The following is a 23429-nucleotide window of genomic DNA, read 5'->3' on the forward strand; positions in this document are numbered from 1 at the left end:
ATTTACAATATAGTTGAAATTCGACATAATGTCACTATGACAATGTTCAAATTTCAGTTTGATAAAAGTGAAATATAGACTCCTGTATTATTGGGCCTGCGATTGTACAAAATGGTTAGTTCTAGATTAGCTTATCCAATAGTATAAGATATAAGATATTAAACAAGTAGTAAAATATATATTTCGTTCCTAGCTTATCCTTTTCATTTTAATTTAAATACAAATTTGATCTTGGTCGATATTTTTGACAAGTAGGCCACTAAATAACTATTATGTGACAACTTCGGTGTTATTACAGGAAAGAACTAGTCGCCTACGATAGATCTCAGAGTGAACAACTGAAGGGAGATACTCTACCAGTATACGCTGGTTTGGTGCAAAACTATGACGGAGAACTTACCAAAGGTAAGTTAGTTCATCTAACTAAATAATTAAGGCCAAAGACCCAGAATAAATAATAGTACTACGTACAGAAGGTTCTCTGTATAAAAAAACCCTGTTTAGGTATATCGAACGTGCCTAAACGTTGCCGATTGGAAGAACTCTTTCGAAAGGCGTGGCATGGGCGTGGCTACCGCTAGGGTTGGCACCGTCCGCACCGAGTACCGCCGCCTATTATTATGTTGTTTAACACACAGTGATCATAACTTAACGTCTGCTGCTAAGCACAGGCTCCTCATGCACGAGGGGAATGAGATAAATAAATAATAAATAAATAAATAGATATTATAGGACAATTTTACACAGATCGATCTAGTCCCACAGTAAGCTCAATAAGGCTTGTGTTGTGGGTTCTAGACGACGATATATATAATATACCCAAATATATAAATACATATATTCATAAAAAACATCCATAACTCTGAAAGAAATATTTGTGATGAACACACAAATAAATGCCCTTACCGGGATTCGAACCCGGGACCTCCTGCTTCGTAGGCAGGGTCACTACCGACTAGGCTAGGAGGCCGTTCCTAACCTATACTTAGTCCCCACATTGTCCCAAAGCAGGTTGGGGACTGCATATACCTACGGCTACATCTCTGAATTACATCGCAGATGACGCGGATCAAAGCAGGTCGCCTAGCAATATATGTATAAGTATGTAAAAATAATTGCACTATGACATAGGTACCTTTGATATTAATTAACGATAATTCAAATATTTAATTGAGTATGTACATGAAATAACAATAAAACGAAGCAGCTTGCAGCTTGCTGTAGGCACACCAAATTGCTGCTAAGTATACCTATATTTTATATACTTACTCTATTCTTCCACCCACTCATAGACGCCGGATTTGGTGTAGGCCGCGTGTACTTACGTATACTTACGTATACGTATGCCAAAGATTATTTTGGTGGACTTAGTCGTAAGGTTGACGAATGGCTTGTCATATGTAAAAACAATTTTGAAGAATTTATGATGTATGAAGTCATTAAAGCCACGTACATATTTGCCACGTAGTTATTTGATTATCTGGGTAAAACCACGCGCGTTTGCACACAAAAATTAAAGTAGCGTGCCACGCGGCGATTCATCGTGGTTGCAACTGCATATGTGTTTAGGTCACAAGTTTCACAACATTATGTTTTGACAGAATCAGGCGGCGGCTGCTACGGCTGCTCGCTGGCCTGCGCCGAGCACTGCCTGACGCTGCTGCGCGCGCTCGCCTCGCAGCCCGAGCACCGCGCGCGCCTCTGCCGCTTCGGGCTCGTGCAGGAGCTGGTGCAGCACAACCTGCACCGGGGGACCCCTCAGGTACACCTCTGTTATGGTCATACCCCGGGCTAGGTGAGGGAATGTTTAACACTAGCCCAAAATAGGTACAAACTGTAAAAACAGAAACTATTATATAATTTTTAAGCACATTTGGAGCTTACTACCTATTTTTAATTCTACCCAGAAATCTACAAGTTGTCAGTGTCAGGTGTCAATTGTGAAGTTGGTGAAATAGCCGCCTGACATTTTAGCTGCGTGATTGGGAAGTGAACTGTCATAAATTGGGCTATAAAACAGTGTTTTGCTGTGAGTTGTCGCCTTTTGTGAGCCACATGTCATATTTTTAATAAATTTAAAATGTCTTTGACAGAAACTAAGACCGTTTTACTGTTACAGTGCCAAGAAGAAGTGCGCGCGCTGATCTGCCTGGTGACCCGCGACCACCTGCCGGCGACAGAGTCGCTCTGCAGCCTGCTGTCGCAGCGGATCACGCTTTCGCTCATGGGGCATGCCGCCTCGCAAGATCTCAACAACTCGGTAAGTTTTACGTGAAAGCACATTGTCAGACAAACAACAAATTTATTTAGAAAAGAATTTCGATATTGGAATCGGTCTTGAAATCCTATTTGAACAGGTTAAAATGCGTTCCGATGCCGATCTAGCGACCGCACCGCACTGCGAATTATTCATCGCGCTTTGCCCGCATCGCCAGGCGCTTTCACAGTGGGTTGGAGGGATCTTTAGCACTCTGTCTGGTTTACTGAAAGTGCTATATCGGGTGACAATGTTCTTTTTTTTCAGTTTTAGCTGCCATTAAAGCCCTATTTCTCTTCACATTATAATTTATTTGATAATTACAGGTCCGTCCGCTAGTCCTGCTCCTGGGCTCCCTCGTGAAGGTCCAAGACGGCGTGGAATGCTGGGAGGTCCGCCTCCGCTGCGTGGTCCGCCTGTGGGTGTGGTGCTGCCCGCAGCTCACCGAGGTCGCCGGGCTGCCGTCCGCCGCCAGTGTCATCCTCAAGCCGGAGGCTCTAGCCGGCATACCGGGCATCAACACGTCGTCACCTAACTGTAAGATTTGTTTCATACATGTCGTTAACCCCAACAAGGTTCACGATAACGCGCCACACACGATAGGTGTGGCGTTCAAACAACGAGACTTGAAAAAAAATTGCATTACGAGATGATGCCACTGAAATAATGGAAAATTATATTAATATATGTGTGGGGTATTAAAAACGCCCTAAAATAAATGTTTGATGGTATCAAATATCTTATTCGAAATGGTTATGAAACTATACTGCAATAACGATCACAGAGCAAAGCCTTGGACAGACAGTCGGACAGGGCGAAACTATGTGGGTTCCTAGTTGACTAAAAAAATCTGCCTTAACCCAATGAATACATAAACATAATGTTGTATTTACAGCGCATCAATTCGCCCTACAACAAGTCGCGCTCCCATGCTTACGCTACATGCAGCAATTGATGGCGCCCGTGCCGCCCGTCGTGTCCGCCAACGGCCATGCTGACGCCAAGGAGGCTAAGGTACACATAGCAACTTAGAGATATAGGCATTTTAGGTACCTTGTCAAATTTCAAAGTAAAAATATATACCTATACGTATAAGTTTTTTGTTTCGGATAAATTTTGTCCACTTCGTTATTTGAAAACTTTTCTAGACCGTTATAATCTCGAGGGTCACGGAATGCACGCTCATCCGTGCGCGCCTCCGCCGACCGCCATACATTGGTTACAACATAGCAAAGATAAGCGGTCGGCGCAGCGAAATGCTATACATGGAAGTATTCTGTCCGCTCAATTATGACCCAACGCAAACTACCCCGCGATAGGCGGTACTTACAAACTGCTCGATTGGCAATCTCAGTACCACCGAGATGACAGTCAGTGACAAATGGCTAAATTGATTTATAAAAACAACGTTTTTTTGTAAATAAAGATATATTCATGTGTCGTGAAGTGGTGCAGAAGTTATTTTAGTTCATACCAAGGACAGTGGAATCACTTTTCACTTGTAGTAAACAGATAACTTCAGTAGAATTTGGAAAAAACATGACGATTTGTTTTCAATACTACTGTGCTAAGCTAAAACGTAACAACTGCATACGACTTTCATAACAACATACGACTTTTTAAATTGCGAGGATAATAGGGATGGTGTTATGCTAAATGAAGTAGACTATTTTATTAACTTGTGTTTGGTTTAGGTATTTTCTATATAATTATAAATGTAATAATAAATTCCTTCTTACAGATTTGTATTTTCCTTTTTTATTTCATGAGATGAAGCTATAAAAAAACTACCTAGTTATTTCAAATTAATAATCAAATTTGGTATTGTCATTTTACATTACTTTCCATTCAGATTCCCACAAGATGCTATTCGCAGAGAACTATGGAAAAAAGCTGTCCAATTAGAGAGACATGAAATTGAGTGGATGCCTGGCAAGATATCTAGAATATGTTCTATTCATGAGATATAACCCGTGAGATAATCATACCCGGTCTCCTATATGTAGATACATTTTTCCTATCATGCTTTCACTGAATTAATTTAACAAATACACACATTATCTGAAAATATTGATCATTTGAATCCACCCTGTACTGTCACATATATGTAGGTTCTCTCTCAAGCTATTTCCGTCAGTAGAAAAGAGCGGCAAACATATTAACTCACATTATAGACGGGTCTAACGCGAATTATATTCAATTACCTTGATTTACCGACGTAAATCAGTTTCGTTTCGTATAATGTGAGTTAATATGTGTTCAAAACGCGAAAGTTTAAAATATTATAAGAGCGGCAAATTTAGAAAATGTAAGCGCGCGAACGGCTGTGGTCCTATACAAAATTTTAATATTGCACCTTTTTCTACTGACAAACTTGCTTGACCGGCTATATACATATAAAATATTCTGAACTGAAAGTGGGGATTTATTGTGACTCCGCCTGTTCAAATATTTTTGACCCGATTCGTGTACCCATGTAAATTTTGCAGACTGTATAGCTAGTCCGATTTCTAAGATCAAGTTCGCCATACATTTACTATGGCGTACTTGATCTTAGAAAAACGGACAGACTATACCTGAACGTGACTTCGCACTGCCATGCAGATTGATAATAAAATATACAAAATACTTATTATAGCGGAATACATTTATACAACAATGATATATTTACTTATGTTGAGTTAGTCTGTCATGTCATAACAACATTTTAACTAGTTATCTTTTAATCTGCATTAAATTATTATACGTGAATTATTTGACTGGTTCTTCACTGTATGGCATAAACCTATCCCTGTCCAAGTCATATTCTAATCAAATATGAACCGCGAACTCTCAGCGGCCAGTACGTACAGCAAGAAGGTTATTAGCGGATTAATGTCGCTGATTGGTAGTTATTGACATTATATGCATTTCATCTACACTTAGCTATGTACCATTAGTGTAATAAAGATGACTCTTATTTTGTTTACGAGCTTTGATTACAGGCTCTGTAAACGCGTCGTCTTATTTGAATGTAGGCGTAATTGTGTATGTGTGCTAATTTGGCCCGAGAATTTGAACGGTAATGTTCCTAAAGGCGGTATCCATGGTTATATATGATCGCAGGGTCGGCGTCAACGTATAGCGCTCACGCTTAGCGTGCGTTTCGTGACGGAGGTGAAAGTTTAAGACTGACAAGACCACGTGGAAGTGATGCATTTTTGTACGCTACTGTCGAACAAATATTAAAACTTTTTTTTACTTCCAATAGCCGGAAATCGCTTCAGTGTCCTCCTCGGCCGCGACAGGCGCCCTAACCGCGTCGACCGGCAGCGTGGTCGTGGACCTGGCCGGGTGGCTGGCCGGCGACGTGACGCACAAGGAATGGCAGCGGCTGGTCGCGCCGCCCGCCGAGATCGCGCAGCGCCCGCCGCGCGCCGCCTACATCTCGCACAAATACGTGGCGCGCTGGAGGGAGAAGGTAAACGTTTCATTAATTTGCTGCAGCAATCACATGTAAAAATGAGTAGGAATTATTTTAAGAGATGATAATACACAATGTGACTGGCTTTCGAGTGGATCTGTCGACATGAAAGCAATGCTTGGTTTATAAAACTATTCTTAGAGTTTCAAATATCATAAATTCTTGAAACTCTGAAACTATGATTTAATGGTTCGTTTTATAAACGCTTACCTATGACCTCTTCCAATCGCGATTCTTAACACGTAATTTCAGAAACAACCTCTCGCAGAGCAGAGGCGACTAACCATGAATGGAAATTTGACAGAACGGTGCCATTTTTTGAGCAGGCGATCCGCTCGCCTATACCACCTCCGCGCGAAGTCGTGGACGAGAATGGCTTTGTGATAGTCTGTACGCTCTTCACAGAGTCCAATGGGGGTCTCTAATTCAATATTCATTACATGAAATTATTTTTTGTTTGTCTAGATGTTGCTCTCGCACGGCATGCGCCCGCTGTCTCTCGAGGACGGCGGCTGGCTGCGGCCCGTCATGTTCGAGCCGAGCTCGCGCATCGCGCGCGACACCGCCTGCCAGATGGTCAAGTCGCTGTGCGACTCGTACGAGCGCAGCAAGGCTGTGAGTGTTATAGTTAAGGTCCTTAAGGCATATAAAATAATATCCTTGGAAGATCTGCTTTAAAGTTCTCATAATGTACCTTGATATCAAGCTAAGTGGAAACCCTTACAGTAACGCTTCATAAATGTCAATTTTCAAATAAATATAAATTATTCTCTTTTTGATACGAACCTTACCACAGGTCCTGATCCTGCTGACCAGCTTCCTGCCAGAAGTCGGTGCCGCTGGCGAGGCCAGTGAGCAATTCCTACAACTATACCAAAGTAAGTTCTACCACATTACTTTAGCTTACGGTTAGAAAAATCTTAAAGTGACTTAACCACCGTCCAACTGGCGTCGATAAAATAGAGATATAGTGCATAATTGTTTTCCATCGTATTTTCTCGGAAATCATCGTATTGGTCATGCTACTTCAGTCAACTTCAGTACTTTTTGTACCGAGACTAACTGAAATAGCAAGACACGTTCGTACGTTTTCGTGAAAATACGATGGAGAATAATTATGCACTACATCTGTAGCAATCGGCACACACACAAAGACACACACACACACACACACACACACACACGCCGACATACAAACATAATCGCGAGCATGTGTATTCTCATAATATTATTTTCCAATTTATTATAAACCCAGTGTTGCAATATAGTATGACTGTTACTTTTAAGTGTCAAATGTAAGCAAGCGTATCATTTTTTCTCTCATGTCAATTCAACTTTTTAATATTTTTTAATGTAAGTATTACTGTTAACTTGTAACTTATCTGCTAAAAGCAATAGGTAATGTTAAATACATTCGAAATGTTAGTTAGTAAAATTTTAAATGTTAGTAGTAAAATTTTAAACGAGCACCAAAGTACTGAATTTGTCATAAATTATGTAACATTCTCCGACCGTCCTTAGTCTGGGACCGGTCTGAAAACCAGCGCCGGGCATCTAGGCCTGGCACACGCTGAGACTGGAACCCTTTGCCTAATACAAAAATCTTCTCACCTTTTGCTCTGTATAATTTGATAATTTAACGGTTGTATTTTATTATGTAAGTAATTCTAACTCTATGTTATTTTCATGTATGTGGCAATAAACCATTCTTATTCTTATTCTTATTCTTATTTACATGTAGGTGAAGATCCGATGCATTTCTCAACCTCGCCCCAGGTTGAATAACTGCCGCATTACATCTGAAATTGATTCTTTTTTATGGTTTTCTTCTTTGCTCCGTCTTCGAAGTTTATGTACTGATCAGTTTAATAACGTTTCTAAGCATGTTTTTAACATTCACACCGTATTCTCAGGTCTGGCGTCCGAAGCGCCGTGGAAGCAGTTCCTGGCGCTGCGCGGCGTGCTGCAGCAGATTGCCGACCTCATGACCAAGGAGATCGACCAGCTACACCGGCTCGAGGAGACCACGCTCACTTCGGACTTGGCTCAAGGTTAGTGCACTTCCGATAGGGTGATATTCCATCTGTTCAATTTCTTTGTCCAATGTCATTGCATCTCACTCTCTCATTAAGCAAAGTGTGAGTCGCAATACACAAAGAAATTGAATAGGTGGAATACCACCCACAGTAGACTGGAATCACTAATGACGAGGCGCCAAAGGGGTCATCCATTAATTACGTCACACGAATTTCTAGGTTTTTTGACCCCCCCCCCCCCCCCCCTTGTCACATTTGGTCACATTTGGCAAACCCCTCCCCCCTAGTGTGACGTCACATTTTTTCTACGAAATCGCCAAATCGAATTAAGTAAGTACCTAAGTATTATTAATATTTTATCAAAATATTTTTGACGATATAAATATTAGTAATTTTATAACCCAAAACTGCTTAGGAAAGAAAATTAAAAGAATAAAAACGATTATGGTTTTAAAAACTTGTTATTTAAATGTACAGCGAATAAAATAATTTAAAAAAAAAATTCGGTTTCTGATGAAGTTAAAGTGACGTCACAAAGTTTGTGTCTCCCCCCTCCCCCATGTCACAATATGTCACATTTTCTTGACCCCCTCCCTCCCCCTAAACGTGTGACGTAATTAATGGATGACCCCAAAGTGGATTATCTAATTGGCCTTCTGACAACGCTGTCGCTGACGATACGTGGTTTTTTAAATTACGTATGTAATGTATGATTTTAAGCGTGTTTTATGGTCATTAGCGCGTCATTCACGCACTGCTGCACGCTAGAAGAAAGAAAGAAAATTCGTCAATTTACGTCACATCAGTTGGTTACATTAGAGAGGTTATGAAAGGGACGGACAAAAAAAAGAAGCTTTTGATCCTTCCGCGCAATGTGCAAAATTGCCTATTCTACACGTATTTTAGGTGTCTTTGGATTCGTTTCTGCTGTGGGTATTTGGTCGGATAAATATCTTTTCTAAGGGGTACAGAAAGGGCAAGGGCCTCCGAAAATGATAAGATAAAATAAGATCGTGTAAAGATTAAAGTTGAATTTGAGGGTAAAAATGCATTTTCTCAAAAATGGACGGCAAAGTCGACTTTGCCGTTTAAAAAATAGGTTGCGAAGCGCGTAGTTTATGGTCAGTCAAAAATCAAAAAGTTAAAAACATTGCAGTCTCGATTTTGGGACTGCAATGTTGCATACAAATTCCATTATTTGTCGAGTTCCAAACTTTTTAAAAGTTGAAATGGCCATATCAAATGAAGGCACAGGCCCATTAAACAGCCAAACAGATGATTAGTACCGCGACTATTTAGCTGTCTCAAATAGGTTGGCGTATTTTCGGTAGAAAAATACACTTTTATTTTTTTATTCAAAAAATAAAAAGGCGGCAAAGCTAATTTTTTCAATTGTTTCTACTTTTTTCTGTGAAAATATATACGTAAGAAAGTTGCTTTTGTAAAATATTTCTATGATATTTATATTTCTTGCACCATTTTTGAGAAAAGCACTATATATGACTCGGCTGGAAGGCTACTTGCTGGCTTCGGATTCAATTAAACGGACTCCCAAGGTCGTCCGTTTAAAACGAATCCTCAGCCTGCAAGTAGCTACTTCCGAGCCTCGACAATAATGTACTATTGTATCCCCCAGGTTACGCGTTAAAGCGCCTCACTGAGCTCCTAGCGATGTTCCTGGAGGAGCCCGGCGCGCGGCGTACGTACAAGGGCCGGCTGGTGGGCGCCGTGCTCGGCGGGTACCTCTCGCTGCGGCGGCTCGTCGTGCAGCGCACGCGGCTCACCGACGACACGCAGGAGAAGCTGCTCGAGCTGCTCGAGGAGATGACCACGGGTACTGTTCTGACTAATCGTATACCTTATTTCGTAGATATAAGGTTCACCTATGTTGGTGGAGTGGAGATGTTGATGAAGATTGTTGATGATGATGAGTCCGTTAGGCCGTGATCAGCAACTGACGCTTCACGCGGCGTAATAAGGGAGTGGACATCACATAGGAATAGGAATAATAGGCTAGTTGCTTAACTACTCAAATCAGCTACTTTTTATTGAACGTTAAAATGATTTGTTATATGAAGTTAGTATGAGAAATGTATCAAGATAAGTCATAATTCATTCTTACGTCTTTTTATGCACAAAACGTGCTTTACCTTATTATTTCAGTATATTGTCGTATGTTAGTTTTTCTAATAACGGCTGTAAAAAAATGATTTCGCCATAACTAGGAAACTAGCTTGAATAGGTATTAAAATGGGTGCTTTAAACATTGTACACAATCGATCATTATCATTACAATTACTCATTAGTATCGCAAACAAATAATTAACCTCCAGGCACAGAAACAGAGACGGCAGAATTCATGGCGGTCTGCATCGAGACCGTACAGAAATACCCGCTCCACGACTACCGCACCCCCGTCTTCATCTTCGAGAGGCTCTGCTCCATCATCTACCCCGAGGAGAACGACGTGGGCGAGTTCTTCCTCACGCTGGAGAAGGATCCGCAACAAGAGGACTTCTTACAGGTAACTGTCAACGGAATGAGGTCCTTATGTACTAGACACAGGGTTCAAAATACATCAGTATCCGCTCCACGGCTACCGCACGCCCCTCTTCATCTTCGAGAGGCTCTGCTCCATCATCTACCCCGAGTGTGTAGTATTTTATATGGAGACGGCCGCTATATGACGGCACCGCTATCCTAGGAAAACAGCTTTACGTACCCACGCGTAAAATATTCATCCAAATAGCGTTTCTAATATCCATCTAAAATGTACAGGGCCGGATGTTAGGCAACCCGTACTCCTGTCTCGAGCCCGGCATGGGCCCCCTGATGCGAGACGTGAAGAACAAGATCTGCACCGACTGCGAGCTGGTGGCGCTGCTGGAAGACGACAACGGCATGGAGCTACTTGTGTGTAACAAGATCATGTCGCTCGACCTGCCCGTCAAGGAGGTTTACAAGAAGGTAAGGGTACAAATCTTAAGACTAAAAAGCATGCTGATACTTACTTGTGGATTACTGGAAGTATTCTAGCCGAGGGCTTGCCCATTTAATTGATAAATCAGCATTGTGTTTTTCTATCCTTAGTCATACATTATCTCTTACTCAACAATTTTTACTCGGGTTCCAAGCCCGGAATCACAAAATAATATGTCGGTGTTTTCTACGGGATAGCCATAACTATTTTCGTCGGGTAAATACGTCGGGTGCGAAACATTGTGCGGAGTCGATGTTAATGTGTAAATTAAAATCATATTGACGATTACGATTTTTTTTTAAAAGAAACTCGTGCATCTAGTTAGTTTTAAAAGTAATTAAACCTTAACACAATTTTATTCGTCAAGGTGTGGTGCACATCGGGCGAAGGAGTCGACGCGATGCGCGTCGTGTACAGAATGCGAGGCCTGCTAGGCGACGCTACGGAAGAATTCGTGGAGACGCTCTCCCAGACTAACGCGGAGACGGTTGACGATGAACAGGTCTACAGGATGGCGAACGTGCTGGCTGACTGCGGTACGTATTATTCGTAAACCTTATTGCAAAGTAAAATACCTACTGATGATTAGTTAACCCTTTCACCGGCAAAGACTGCCACAGACGCATGCCTGGGCCGAATCATGCAATCTGATGTTTGTTGTGTTTCCAGGCGGTCTAGAAGTGATGCTGCAACGCCTCGCAGCCATTCAGCGAGTAGGCGCCGCGCGTTCCCTCTGCTCAACTCTACTACGATTGCTAGGGCTATGCGCGCGCGTGCGACGCTGCGTGCGCGTGCTGACTCGCGCTAGCACGCGAGCGCTGCCTGTGCTGCTGCACGCGTTGCAGTTAGCCGCTGATGAGGAGAAGGACTTGCCGCGGGCGTTGCTTGTCTACCAGCTGTTGGAGGTATCGTAAACGCCAAATTACTACGCGTTTATAACTAAACTACCACACACTGTCCCTGTAAAAACCGGTGCAGAGTTAGCATAAAAGTCTCTACATAAATGAAATTGTGTTATTTGAAAAAAAAAGTGCATATCCAAAAATATAACCCCAATCACATTCAAGAATAGGATTTCAATTCGGTCTTACAGGTTTCATTGATTTTTTTTTTAAATGTTTAACGTGACCTCTCGCAGATAATGGAGCGTATTCTATCTGTGGCGGCGAGCGAGAGCCTTGAGTCTTTCCTGCAGTTCTCGCTGACTTTCGGCGGACCGGAGTACGTCCAGGCGTTGCTCAACTGCACAGACAATCCAGGTTAAAATCTACGCACTTACTTAAATAAAGTATTATAAGCGCCCGTGTGATTGAGTTATTAGTGTTACTCGCACATTCAAACTTTTTGTTACTAAAGTTAGAGAGCATCTATCCCCTCGACAGTTGATGAAAGTGACAACCCCTTATTTTATACACGGGAGATATCACGGAACATACCACTTATGGGTAACTTGCTCAGTCATACTATTTTCGTTATTTTTTTTCCAAATACGAGTAGACCACATAGCGTTGGCACCCTAGGACTATAAATTGAATGTAAATAAATAGTCACGATTAAGTAAGCATCCTTCGTCATTCAGCAAATTTTTTGCACCAAATATAACTTGCCATTAGTGCAGACCACATAAACATTAACTAAGTACATATATTTTCCATGTCGTCACAGGAATCCGCAGCAACTCCGTAGCCCTCGGGCACCTGACGCGAGTCCTCGCTGCGCTCGTCTACGGCAACGACCTCAAGATGGCGATGCTCGTCGAACACTTCAAACCGGTCTTCGTCTTCGACAAACTAGACTCTGAGCAACTGACTGAGGAAGAATTCCGTATGGAACTGTTCTGCGTGCTCTGTGCTAATATAGAGAGGAATTCTATTGGAGGAACGCTCAAGGACTATCTGATATCGTTGGGAGTTGTGAGGGATGCTTTGGAGTATATTGTGGTGAGTTGAATACTTCTTATATAAGAGTTGTGCCCTTGATGTAGGTGGTATGAATAACTTTTGAACTAGCTATGCTCGTCGAACACTTCAAACCGGTATTCGTCTTCGACAAGCTCGACTCTGAGCAACTGACTGACAGTTCCGTATGGAACTGTTCTGCGTGCTCTGTGCTAAAATTGAGAGAAACTCTATTGGAGGAACGCTCAAGGACTATCTGATATCGCTGGGAGTTGTGAGGGATGCTTTGGAGTATATTGTGGTGAGCTCTTGAACGCCGGAGCATTCCATAGTCATGTTCGCTAATCTTGACATTTTCCGTGATTCCAAAGATTTAAGATGTGTACAGACAAATTGGTGTCAAAAGTTGACTCATGATAAATAATTATCATTTTGTTTCAGAAAAACGCACCGTGCGTGAAACCCACACTAGTTTGCAACGACTCTGACGAGCTAAAAGAGTTCATCAGTCGACCTGCGCTCAGATACATCCTCCGCTTCCTAACCGGACTTGCGGCCGACCACGAGCCCACCCAGGTGAGACACGATCATTTTAAAATAACATACTCAATAGGGTATTGAAAGCCTCGTGATTTTATTGACGAATAAATGAATGAATGCGACAATGTTCGTTTAATAAATAAATAATAAATAAATAAATAAATATTAGGGGACATCTTACACAGATCAAACCTAGCCCCAAACCAAAAAGAATAGATAGTATAGAGGGGTCCTGTCATTGTAAATTTTGTAGTCACTGTAAATTTACTGCCATCTATCGACACACGACTAAAACTCAAAATGAAAACGTATAAAGTTATCAAAAAAATTATATATATGGATAAATGATTTTATTATTTTTATATCATTTTGATCCATGTTCATTCACTGATATCTATGTGTTAAAATTGTTAAATATGAAACGGTGTCGTCACGCCATCTAGCCGAGGATAGGCTAAAGGTGTGTGCGCCACCTATTCGAGAATGACTTTTACTGGAATTCCGAGGCACGTTTTTTCCTTAGACTTTATTCGTCTTATACGAAGTTACATATGTCTTTGCCCAAACTAAGCAAAGCTTGTACTATGGGTACTAGGCGACGATATACATACTTGTATAGATAAATACATACTTATATACATAGAAAACAACCATGACTCAGGAACAAATATTAGTGTTCATCACACAAATAAATGCCCTTACTGGGATTCGAACCCAGGACCATCGGCTTAGCAGACAGGGTCACTATCCACTAGACCAGACCGGTCGTCAAAACAAATGATTGTGTTTTCTAACTTTTTTCAATTTATTGAAAGTTTTACACTGTGTACAAAATTGTTACGCTAAAGTCGCAGGATTAATTAAGCCAATATTTATTTGAACGGCGTAGGTACGTCATGAAATACGCTGTGAATATGATTGATGACGACGACTTCGGCCGCTCTCAGCGTCGAATATTCCTTGTTACGCATTATTTTCTAACCCGTCGAAAATTTGTGAACAGATGCTAGTATGCGAGAAAGTGATCCCGATAGTCCACCGACTGGAGCAGGTGTCGTCCGGCGAGCACGTCGGCTCGCTCGCCGAGAACCTGCTCGAGGCGCTCAAGTCGCAGCCGCAGTGCGCCGCCAAGGTGCAGGAGGCGCGCGAGTTCACCCGCCAGGTACGAAATTAGTTTCATAAGTAGTTTAGAGTCAGAGGAAATTTGTAAAAAACAGGGACTGTGATTTTTAGTGGACAGTCGTCAACAGATTGTCTCTATTGTGCGTTTTTTTTGACATGATCGTTTAGTCTGACGCCCCGCTGCTAACCGCCGCTCGAGTATGCACTCGGTTTCGAGTCTTCTGAATGTACATTTTAGCGTACCAATGATCTTCAGAAATCTATGTTTTAATTTTGAAACGCCTGGAAAATGGAATCTTATAGTCACCTAATAAATACACCAATGGACAAATTTAAAGCAACGCAAAAAAAAAAGTTTGATTACTAATTTTGCAATTACTTTGTGTTTTTTTTTTGAGTTTCTATAAATTTGTCCATGAGTTATTCCGTGTCCATTATTTTGATCTTTTTAGGTTTATATTAGACCTGTTGCGTTTGATATATATACCTCTTACATAGCTCTAATTCTGTGTACAGGAGAAGAAGCGTCTTGCGATGGCGGTGCGCGAGCGGCAGCTGGGCGCGCTCGGCATGCGCAGCAACGAGCGCGGGCAGGTCACCGCGCAGTGCTCGCTCACGCAGCAGGTCGCCGACCTGGCCGAAGAGGCGGGCGCCGTCTGCTGCATCTGCCGCGAGGGCTACAAGTACCAGCCCACCAAGGTAAAGTTGCTGCTAGTAAATCCAGGTCCCGTAGGCAACATGCCAATCGTAGCGAACGAAACGCAACTGTCACTGTCACACTAATACGGAAGATTGATAGAGAGACACAAAGCGATTCCATGGTGAAGCGCAAGTGATTATCACCTTGGGAAGGCCGCCAGTGCTGCTGTGCGGAATGTATGTAAACCTTCATTGCTGCGCCAGACCTCGTGTAATAGTCTGTTTGTCAAACTAACGGGTTATGACTGTAAGTTTTGCGCCACAAAGATTCGCGAAAAAGAGGTAGCGATAATTATGTATCAATAGGTAATCGTATCATTAATTCCCACATGCCCACAATGCGAACATAATTCGTACAAAAGAACAAATAGACTTAAACCAAGAAAAGTCTGCAGAGATTTTGACAGCACACGCAGTGCAGGTGTTATTTTAAATGTCAAATTTCTATGAAATCATAACGTGTAAATAACACTGGCACTGCGTGTGCTGTCAAAATCTCTGCAAACTTTTCTTAGTCTAACCCTAACTAGGTTTTGATATAATATCTCAAATACAAAATAAGTACTGACGGCAAAAAAGATTTCATCTAAAATTATTTTTACATAGATTCATGTTTTGTTTTTATGACAGGTGTTGGGCATCTACACATTCACGAAGCGCTGCCCGGTGGAAGAGTTCGAGGTGCGCGCGCGCAAGACGCTCGGCTACACGACCGTGTCGCACTACAACATCGTGCACGTCGAGTGTCACATGGCGGCTGTGCGGCTCGCCCGCGCCAGGTAATGTGCTTGTGCAGTTATTATTGGGCATCTACACATTCACGAAGCGCTGCCCGGTGGAAGAGTTCGAGGTGCGCGCGAGCAAGACGCTCGGCTACACGACCGTGTCGCACTACAACATCGTGCACGTCGAGTGTCACATGGCGGCCGTGCGGCTCGCCCGCGCCAGGTAATGTGCTTGTGCAGTTATTATTGGGCATCTACACATTCACGAAGCGCTGCCCGGTGGAAGAGTTCGAGGTGCGCGCGAGCAAGACGCTCGGCTACACGACCGTGTCGCACTACAACATCGTGCACGTCGAGTGTCACATGGCGGCTGTGCGGCTCGCCCGCGCCAGGTAATGTGCTTGTGCAGTTATTATTGGGCATCTACACATTCACGAAGCGCTGCCCGGTGGAAGAGTTCGAGGTGCGCGCGAGAAAGACGCTCGGCTACACGACCGTGTCGCACTACAACATCGTGCACGTCGAGTGTCACATGGCGGCCGTGCGGCTCGCCCGCGCCAGGTAATGTGCTTGTGCAGTTATTATTGGGCATCTACACATTCACGAAGCGCTGCCCGGTGGAAGAGTTCGAGGTGCGCGCGAGCAAGACGCTCGGCTACACGACCGTGTCGCACTACAACATCGTGCACGTCGAGTGTCACATGGCGGCCGTGCGGCTCGCCCGCGCCAGGTAATGTGCTTGTGCAGTTATTATTGGGCATCTACACATTCACGAAGCGCTGCCCGGTGGAAGAGTTCGAGGTGCGCGCGAGCAAGACGCTCGGCTACACGACCGTGTCGCACTACAACATCGTGCACGTCGAGTGTCACATGGCGGCTGTGCGGCTCGCCCGCGCCAGGTAATGTGCTAGTGCAGTTATTATTGGGCATCTACACATTCACGAAGCGCTGCCCGGTGGAAGAGTTCGAGGTGCGCGCGAGCAAGACGCTCGGCTACACGACCGTGTCGCACTACAACATCGTGCACGTCGAGTGTCACATGGCGGCCGTGCGGCTCGCCCGCGCCAGGTAATGTGCTTGTGCAGTTATTATTGGGCATCTACACATTCACGAAGCGCTGCCCGGTGGAAGAGTTCGAGGTGCGCGCGAGCAAGACGCTCGGCTACACGACCGTGTCGCACTACAACATCGTGCACGTCGAGTGTCACATGGCGGCTGTGCGGCTCGCCCGCGCCAGGTAATGTGCTTGTGCAGTTATTATTGGGCATCTACACATTCACGAAGCGCTGCCCGGTGGAAGAGTTCGAGGTGCGCGCGAGAAAGACGCTCGGCTACACGACCGTGTCGCACTACAACATCGTGCACGTCGAGTGTCACATGGCGGCCGTGCGGCTCGCCCGCGCCAGGTAATGTGCTTGTGCAGTTATTATTGGGCATCTACACATTCACGAAGCGCTGCCCGGTGGAAGAGTTCGAGGTGCGCGCGAGCAAGACGCTCGGCTACACGACCGTGTCGCACTACAACATCGTGCACGTCGAGTGTCACATGGCGGCCGTGCGGCTCGCCCGCGCCAGGTAATGTGCTTGTGCAGTTATTATTGGGCATCTACACATTCACGAAGCGCTGCCCGGTGGAAGAGTTCGAGGTGCGCGCGAGCAAGACGCTCGGCTACACGACCGTGTCGCACTACAACATCGTGCACGTCGAGTGTCACATGGCGGCTGTGCGGCTCGCCCGCGCCAGGTAATGTGCTTGTGCAGTTATTATTGGGCATCTACACATTCACGAAGCGCTGCCCGGTGGAAGAGTTCGAGGTGCGCGCGAGCAAGACGCTCGGCTACACGACCGTGTCGCACTACAACATCGTGCACGTCGAGTGTCACATGGCGGCCGTGCGGCTCGCCCGCGCCAGGTAATGTGCTAGTGCAGTTATTATTGGGCATCTACACATTCACGAAGCGCTGCCCGGTGGAAGAGTTCGAGGTGCGCGCGAGCAAGACGCTCGGCTACACGACCGTGTCGCACTACAACATCGTGCACGTCGAGTGTCACATGGCGGCCGTGCGGCTCGCCCGCGCCAGGTAATGTGCTTGTGCAGTTATTATTGGGCATCTACACATTCACGAAGCGCTGCCCGGTGGAAGAGTTCGAGGTGCGCGCGAGCAAGACGCTCGGCTACACGACCGTGTCGCACTACAACATCGTGCACGTCGAGTGTCACATGGCGGCCGTGCGGCTCGCCCGCGCCAGGTAATGTGCTTGTGCAGTTATTATTGGGCATCTACACATTCACGAAGCGCTGCCCGGTGGAAGAGATCGAGGTGCGCGCGAGCAAGACGCTCGGCTACACGACCGTGTCGCACTACAACATCGTGCACGTCGAGTGTCACATGGCGGCCGTGCGGCTCGCCCGCGCCAGGTAATGTGCTTGTGCAGTTATTATTGGGCATCTACACATTCACGAAGCGCTGCCCGGTGGAAGAGTTCGAGGTGCGCGCGAGCAAGACGCTCGGCTACACGACCGTGTCGCACTACAACATCGTGCACGTCGAGTGTCACATGGCGGCTGTGCGGCTCGCCCGCGCCAGGTAATGTGCTTGTGCAGTTATTATTGGGCATCTACACATTCACGAAGCGCTGCCCGGTGGAAGAGTTCGAGGTGCGCGCGAGCAAGACGCTCGGCTACACGACCGTGTCGCACTACAACATCGTGCACGTCGAGTGTCACATGGCGGCCGTGCGGCTCGCCCGCGCCAGGTAATGTGCTAGTGCAGTTATTATTGGGCATCTACACATTCACGAAGCGCTGCCCGGTGGAAGAGTTCGAGGTGCGCGCGAGCAAGACGCTCGGCTACACGACCGTGTCGCACTACAACAGCGTGCACGTCGAGTGTCACATGGCGGCCGTGCGGCTCGCCCGCGCCAGGTAATGTGCTTGTGCAGTTATTATTGGGCATCTACACATTCACGAAGCGCTGCCCGGTGGAAGAGTTCGAGGTGCGCGCGAGCAAGACGCTCGGCTACACGACCGTGTCGCACTACAACATCGTGCACGTCGAGTGTCACATGGCGGCCGTGCGGCTCGCCCGCGCCAGGTAATGTGCTTGTGCAGTTATTATTGGGCATCTACACATTCACGAAGCGCTGCCCGGTGGAAGAGATCGAGGTGCGCGCGAGCAAGACGCTCGGCTACACGACCGTGTCGCACTACAACATCGTGCACGTCGAGTGTCACATGGCGGCCGTGCGGCTCGCCCGCGCCAGGTAATGTGCTTGTGCAGTTATTATTGGGCATCTACACATTCACGAAGCGCTGCCCGGTGGAAGAGTTCGAGGTGCGCGCGAGCAAGACGCTCGGCTACACGACCGTGTCGCACTACAACATCGTGCACGTCGAGTGTCACATGGCGGCCGTACTGTGCTTGTGCAGTTATTACTGGGCCCCCATGTTTTAATGCAAATCATACAAAATTTCCCTAGTTTTAATTTTAACTTTATGATATTAGTACATTGGCATAAATGTTGTTTATTTGAGAACGCATTGTGACAAAAAAATGCTACTTTATTTGGTTTAATGCATGTTGCGCCTTACGAGGTTATCATTTTGGGTGGATCAACTACTTTTGTTTTTCTCCTGTTCCTTCAGCCAGGCGACAATGTTATACTACGTTCTACTCATAGATTTATAAGGCATAGATTGAGTGTTCGTACATCCCTAGTGAAGCCATTTCAAGTGCGACGTCACGTCGCACTCGTGTCACCGTATTCGATCGGCCCTGGCAGTACTCAAGGTCACGTCGGTTTGTGTACACCTCCCGTTTAAAAATTAAAAACACAGGAAAAATGGTTGTTTGTGCATTGAATGGGTGTCACAACGCATCATATCATAAAAACAAACCGACTTACATTACATTTCACGCGTAAGTATAGAGTTTAAAGTGATATTTTTACGTAATCGTAACTACAAAAATCCAATGTTTCGTCAGCCGCCATTTGTTATAAATGTTGCCAGTGTAGTGAATATTTTTTCCTCAAAATGGGACATGACGTTTACATTCTAAAATGAATACCCTTAATTGAAGTTCCTTGTTTAAATATTTAAAAATTATATACTTTTAAATATTTCATAATTTTATTTCAAATTATGTAGTAATTTCATGCACATTTTAAATAAAAAAATTTAAAAATGCATAATTTTTTTTATTTAAACCTTATTTCACAAAGGACTCTAATGCAAAAAATCCTTAAATAAACATAAAAAGCTTTTGCTATTAAATCTACACACAAATTATTAATAACCAAGTGTTAAGGATATTGTTAAATCCCCACTTTGAGGGAAATATCTATATACTGGCAACACGTTTTTGTATATGTGTGTGTGTGTTGCTGAGCGTAAAACACGAGCCTCCCACGCACACATCGATCGTGTTTCGGCTTCACTTTTGGCAGGTTAGCCGTATGGGGACTATCTGTCTATGCGTTATTAGTTTAAGGTTCTACTAATATACTAGGTAGATGACCCATTATGGAAAGGGCTTATAACTGCCATAAAAATAACGTAGTGATAAAGTTAATTCTACTTTATAATTATAAATGATTAGATTAGTTTACCTTTAAGCATAATTTATTGATCTTACACATTCATCTTTTCCGTATGTTAAAGAAGAAACGACGACTTCTTTCCACTTTACTTTTTCCTACCTGTAGATAATTGTCATAGGACCGGATACGCTACATGCGTAGGAACATACTTTGAGCTATGAACCCTAACTAATACGTAATGTCGACCGAAGCAGGGACGAGTGGGAGAGCGCGGCGCTGCAGAACGCATCGACGCGCTGCAACGGGCTCCTGCCTCTGTGGGGGCCGCACGTGCCCGAGTCCGCCTTCGCCAGCTGCCTCGCGAGGCACACCACCTATCTTCAGGTCAGCACTATTACAGTGTAATAGCCACTTAAGCTACAGTTTACCGCCTTATTCATAAAACTTTACGGGCATGATTTAGTTAAATTATGTGTTATCCCTTTTTTAAAACATGACACATAAAGACAAACGATTCATAGCTAATTAAGGCCAGTAACGCGTTTTTGATTACGCCATTAGTGTGTTTATTTAACTATTTTCTTAACCCTTAGATGCATGAAGTATTCTTTTTATACTAAAACAACCAAAATGACAACCAAATTCACTTCAAATTTATATCGTCGTAACAAAGTCTTAATTTCCAGAGACTTGGTTGGCACTTGTCTTGTTTCAGTATCAAAATCGATACTTCATGCCTACAACGGTTAATTTGTGAATTCATCAATAAGTGATCACTCCAAATATTTCACACCAGTCAACTTTCTTTCACTTACAGGCTTACCTTATTATCTCGCAAAATGATACAAAACTTAACACCCTTATATTTAAACGCAGGAATGCACCGGGCACCGCGACATCAGCCACACGTGCACCATCCACGACCTGAAGCTGCTACTGTGGCGGTTCGCGCGAGGCAGGACCTTCCACGACGACACCGGCGGCGGCGGCCCGCTCTCCAACATGCAGCTCGTGCCCGCGTTGCTGCACATGGCCCTCTACGTGGTCAACACGTGCGTATACTAGTAGATCTGTGAGCTGTAGGCCTCGCGAGCATAACTTAAAACTGAATGAATGTATAGGGCCCCCCCTTTTTGAAAATAATCCCAAAAACTTTATCGAGAAAGCTATTTATTTATTGAACCTGCTCAAAAGATTTCATAAGAATCTGTAGAGGCGACAGAATATCCGGACACACGAAAGCATTTTTCCAGAGTTCAAACGGAGACTCGCTATAATGCTTGATCAATAAAAATGTCAGCCGAAAGACAAATATATGCCTGCTCTGTGATTTTCAACTATAATTCAACGTAGCCGTATAAATATGTAACTTTATAATGTATTTTGTATTGTTTTGTGTTTTTGAATTTTAATTTTATATTAAATTAAAATCGAAACTCAAGGTTTGCCAGCGTGCGATGGAGCGTAGTATATTAGGTGTTCGCAGAACTGATCGGATCAGAAACACGGAACTACGCTCCAGAACTAGAGTTGTAGATGTAGGCGTCAAGACCGCTAAGCTTAAGTGGGACTGGGCTGGACATGTCTGCCGCATGCACCCAGAAAGGTGGGCCAAAATGGTTACTGAGTGGGACCCACGGAACACAATAGACGGTGCAGGCCGGAGTTTAGGCAGACCGAAAAGGAGATGGCGGGACGACTTGGACGCATTCTACCCCAAATGGTGGGAAAATGCCGATGACAGGGTCGAGTGGAAAAAACGAGGGGAGGCCTTTGCCCAGCAGTGGGACACCAAAGTAGGCTAGGGAAAAAAAAAAAAAAAAAATTTTATATTCATATTGTAAGAAACCTATACTAAGATTCGAAACGAATAAGAGCATAATAATTAAATAGCGACATAACTGTTATGACTGACGCCGACCGTCATACATTGGTTAAAATAAATGCATAGCGGTCGGTGTAAGCGCCGAGCGTGCACCCTCGGAGCGTACGTTCGATGGCCCTCGGTACTAATATGTTATATTGTTTACACAGGTCGCGACTGGTAGCCCGTGAGGTGGCAGCACTGGAGACGTCGCTGGCGTGGGCGGCGGCGCGCCTGCTGTCCTCAGCGCACGACGCCGACGGCCCGCTCTACTACGCCACGCAGATGCTCCTCGTGTACCCGCTCGTCAAGTGAGTAATACCAGAAATTAGGACCACAATCAACTAGCTACCACCGACGGAGCGGCGGCTGATGTTCACGAGAGTTCACAATTTACAATCTTACGAGTCATCGTCTGAGATGATGGCTTAAGGTACGGGTGGTTGTGAGTATTATCAAGGCTCTGTAATTCAAAACCTTACTATCTAAACTACTTAAATGAAAACTACTACTAATAATTTAAAATTTTGTAAATCATTTACAGAGTCAGCTCTATGTTTCTTAAGAATAAATTTAGCTGTCTCTGATTTGAATATTCATTTATTGTGGTATTTGAATCAAACGCCTAGGGCCAGTTGCACCAACTAATCAACGTCACTCAATAGTAAACTATGAGATTATGTGCGGAAAGAGAAGAGTCGTGAAATGTATGGGATCCAATACATTCTACGAGTCTTCTCTTTCCGCACAGACTCTACCTTTTCTTAATACCAAAATCGCATAATCTGACAGATGGATTTACCCGAGTTTGAAGTTAAGCGACTCAATTTACTTTCACTAACCAAACCTTTATCCCAACAGATGGAAAGCCCACAAGATCGACACGCTAAAGCGCCTGCTAGTGATCGGGCACGTCCGCGCCGTAGCCCCGGGCGGGCCGGCGCTGCGAGCCATAGCGTTCAAGCACCGCGCGCCGCGCCCCTGGGCCGACTACAAGCCCTACGCGCTCTTCATGGCGCTCATCGACCAGCTCTACACCACCATGTTCAAGGTACTGTAACAGATTGAAGAAATCTCTGTCGGCTAATAAACGTCGACAATCGTAAACTATACTTCTGTACGTTATATCGAGTTAAATACATAAATTATGTGGATTTAAAAATCTTACTAATATGATATTTTGCGGCAAGTCACGCTCTGAAAGGGATACAATACCTACATTAAATTTGTAGTACGATGTAGTGCATAATTATTTTACATCGTATGTTCACGGAAACTTACGAACGTGTCTTGCTATTTCAG

The 23429-nt window shown here is 44.4% G+C and overlaps 1 protein-coding gene across 1 annotated transcript in view; it reads left to right on the top strand.

Annotated features, from left to right (window-relative positions):
• The window catches only part of LOC134804305 (E3 ubiquitin-protein ligase UBR4), a 103360-nt gene that overhangs the window by 76020 nt on the left and 3911 nt on the right, over positions 1–23429 (top strand). The window contains exons 71-94 of the mRNA XM_063777317.1: positions 299–405; positions 1602–1762; positions 2120–2260; positions 2584–2794; positions 3153–3271; positions 5508–5717; positions 6186–6335; positions 6517–6598; positions 7634–7771; positions 9393–9590; positions 10090–10280; positions 10535–10723; positions 11104–11272; positions 11406–11641; positions 11875–11995; positions 12402–12676; positions 13076–13210; positions 14178–14336; positions 14813–14995; positions 15626–15774; positions 20518–20647; positions 21140–21315; positions 22298–22438; positions 22989–23178. Coding sequence (XP_063633387.1) covers positions 299–405; positions 1602–1762; positions 2120–2260; positions 2584–2794; positions 3153–3271; positions 5508–5717; positions 6186–6335; positions 6517–6598; positions 7634–7771; positions 9393–9590; positions 10090–10280; positions 10535–10723; positions 11104–11272; positions 11406–11641; positions 11875–11995; positions 12402–12676; positions 13076–13210; positions 14178–14336; positions 14813–14995; positions 15626–15774; positions 20518–20647; positions 21140–21315; positions 22298–22438; positions 22989–23178 — 3961 coding nt within the window. The remainder of the gene's footprint in view (positions 1–298; positions 406–1601; positions 1763–2119; positions 2261–2583; positions 2795–3152; positions 3272–5507; positions 5718–6185; positions 6336–6516; positions 6599–7633; positions 7772–9392; positions 9591–10089; positions 10281–10534; positions 10724–11103; positions 11273–11405; positions 11642–11874; positions 11996–12401; positions 12677–13075; positions 13211–14177; positions 14337–14812; positions 14996–15625; positions 15775–20517; positions 20648–21139; positions 21316–22297; positions 22439–22988; positions 23179–23429) is intronic.

Source organism: Cydia splendana, chromosome Z (genome assembly GCF_910591565.1).
Source record: "Cydia splendana chromosome Z, ilCydSple1.2, whole genome shotgun sequence".
Taxonomy (NCBI): domain Eukaryota; kingdom Metazoa; phylum Arthropoda; class Insecta; order Lepidoptera; family Tortricidae; genus Cydia; species Cydia splendana.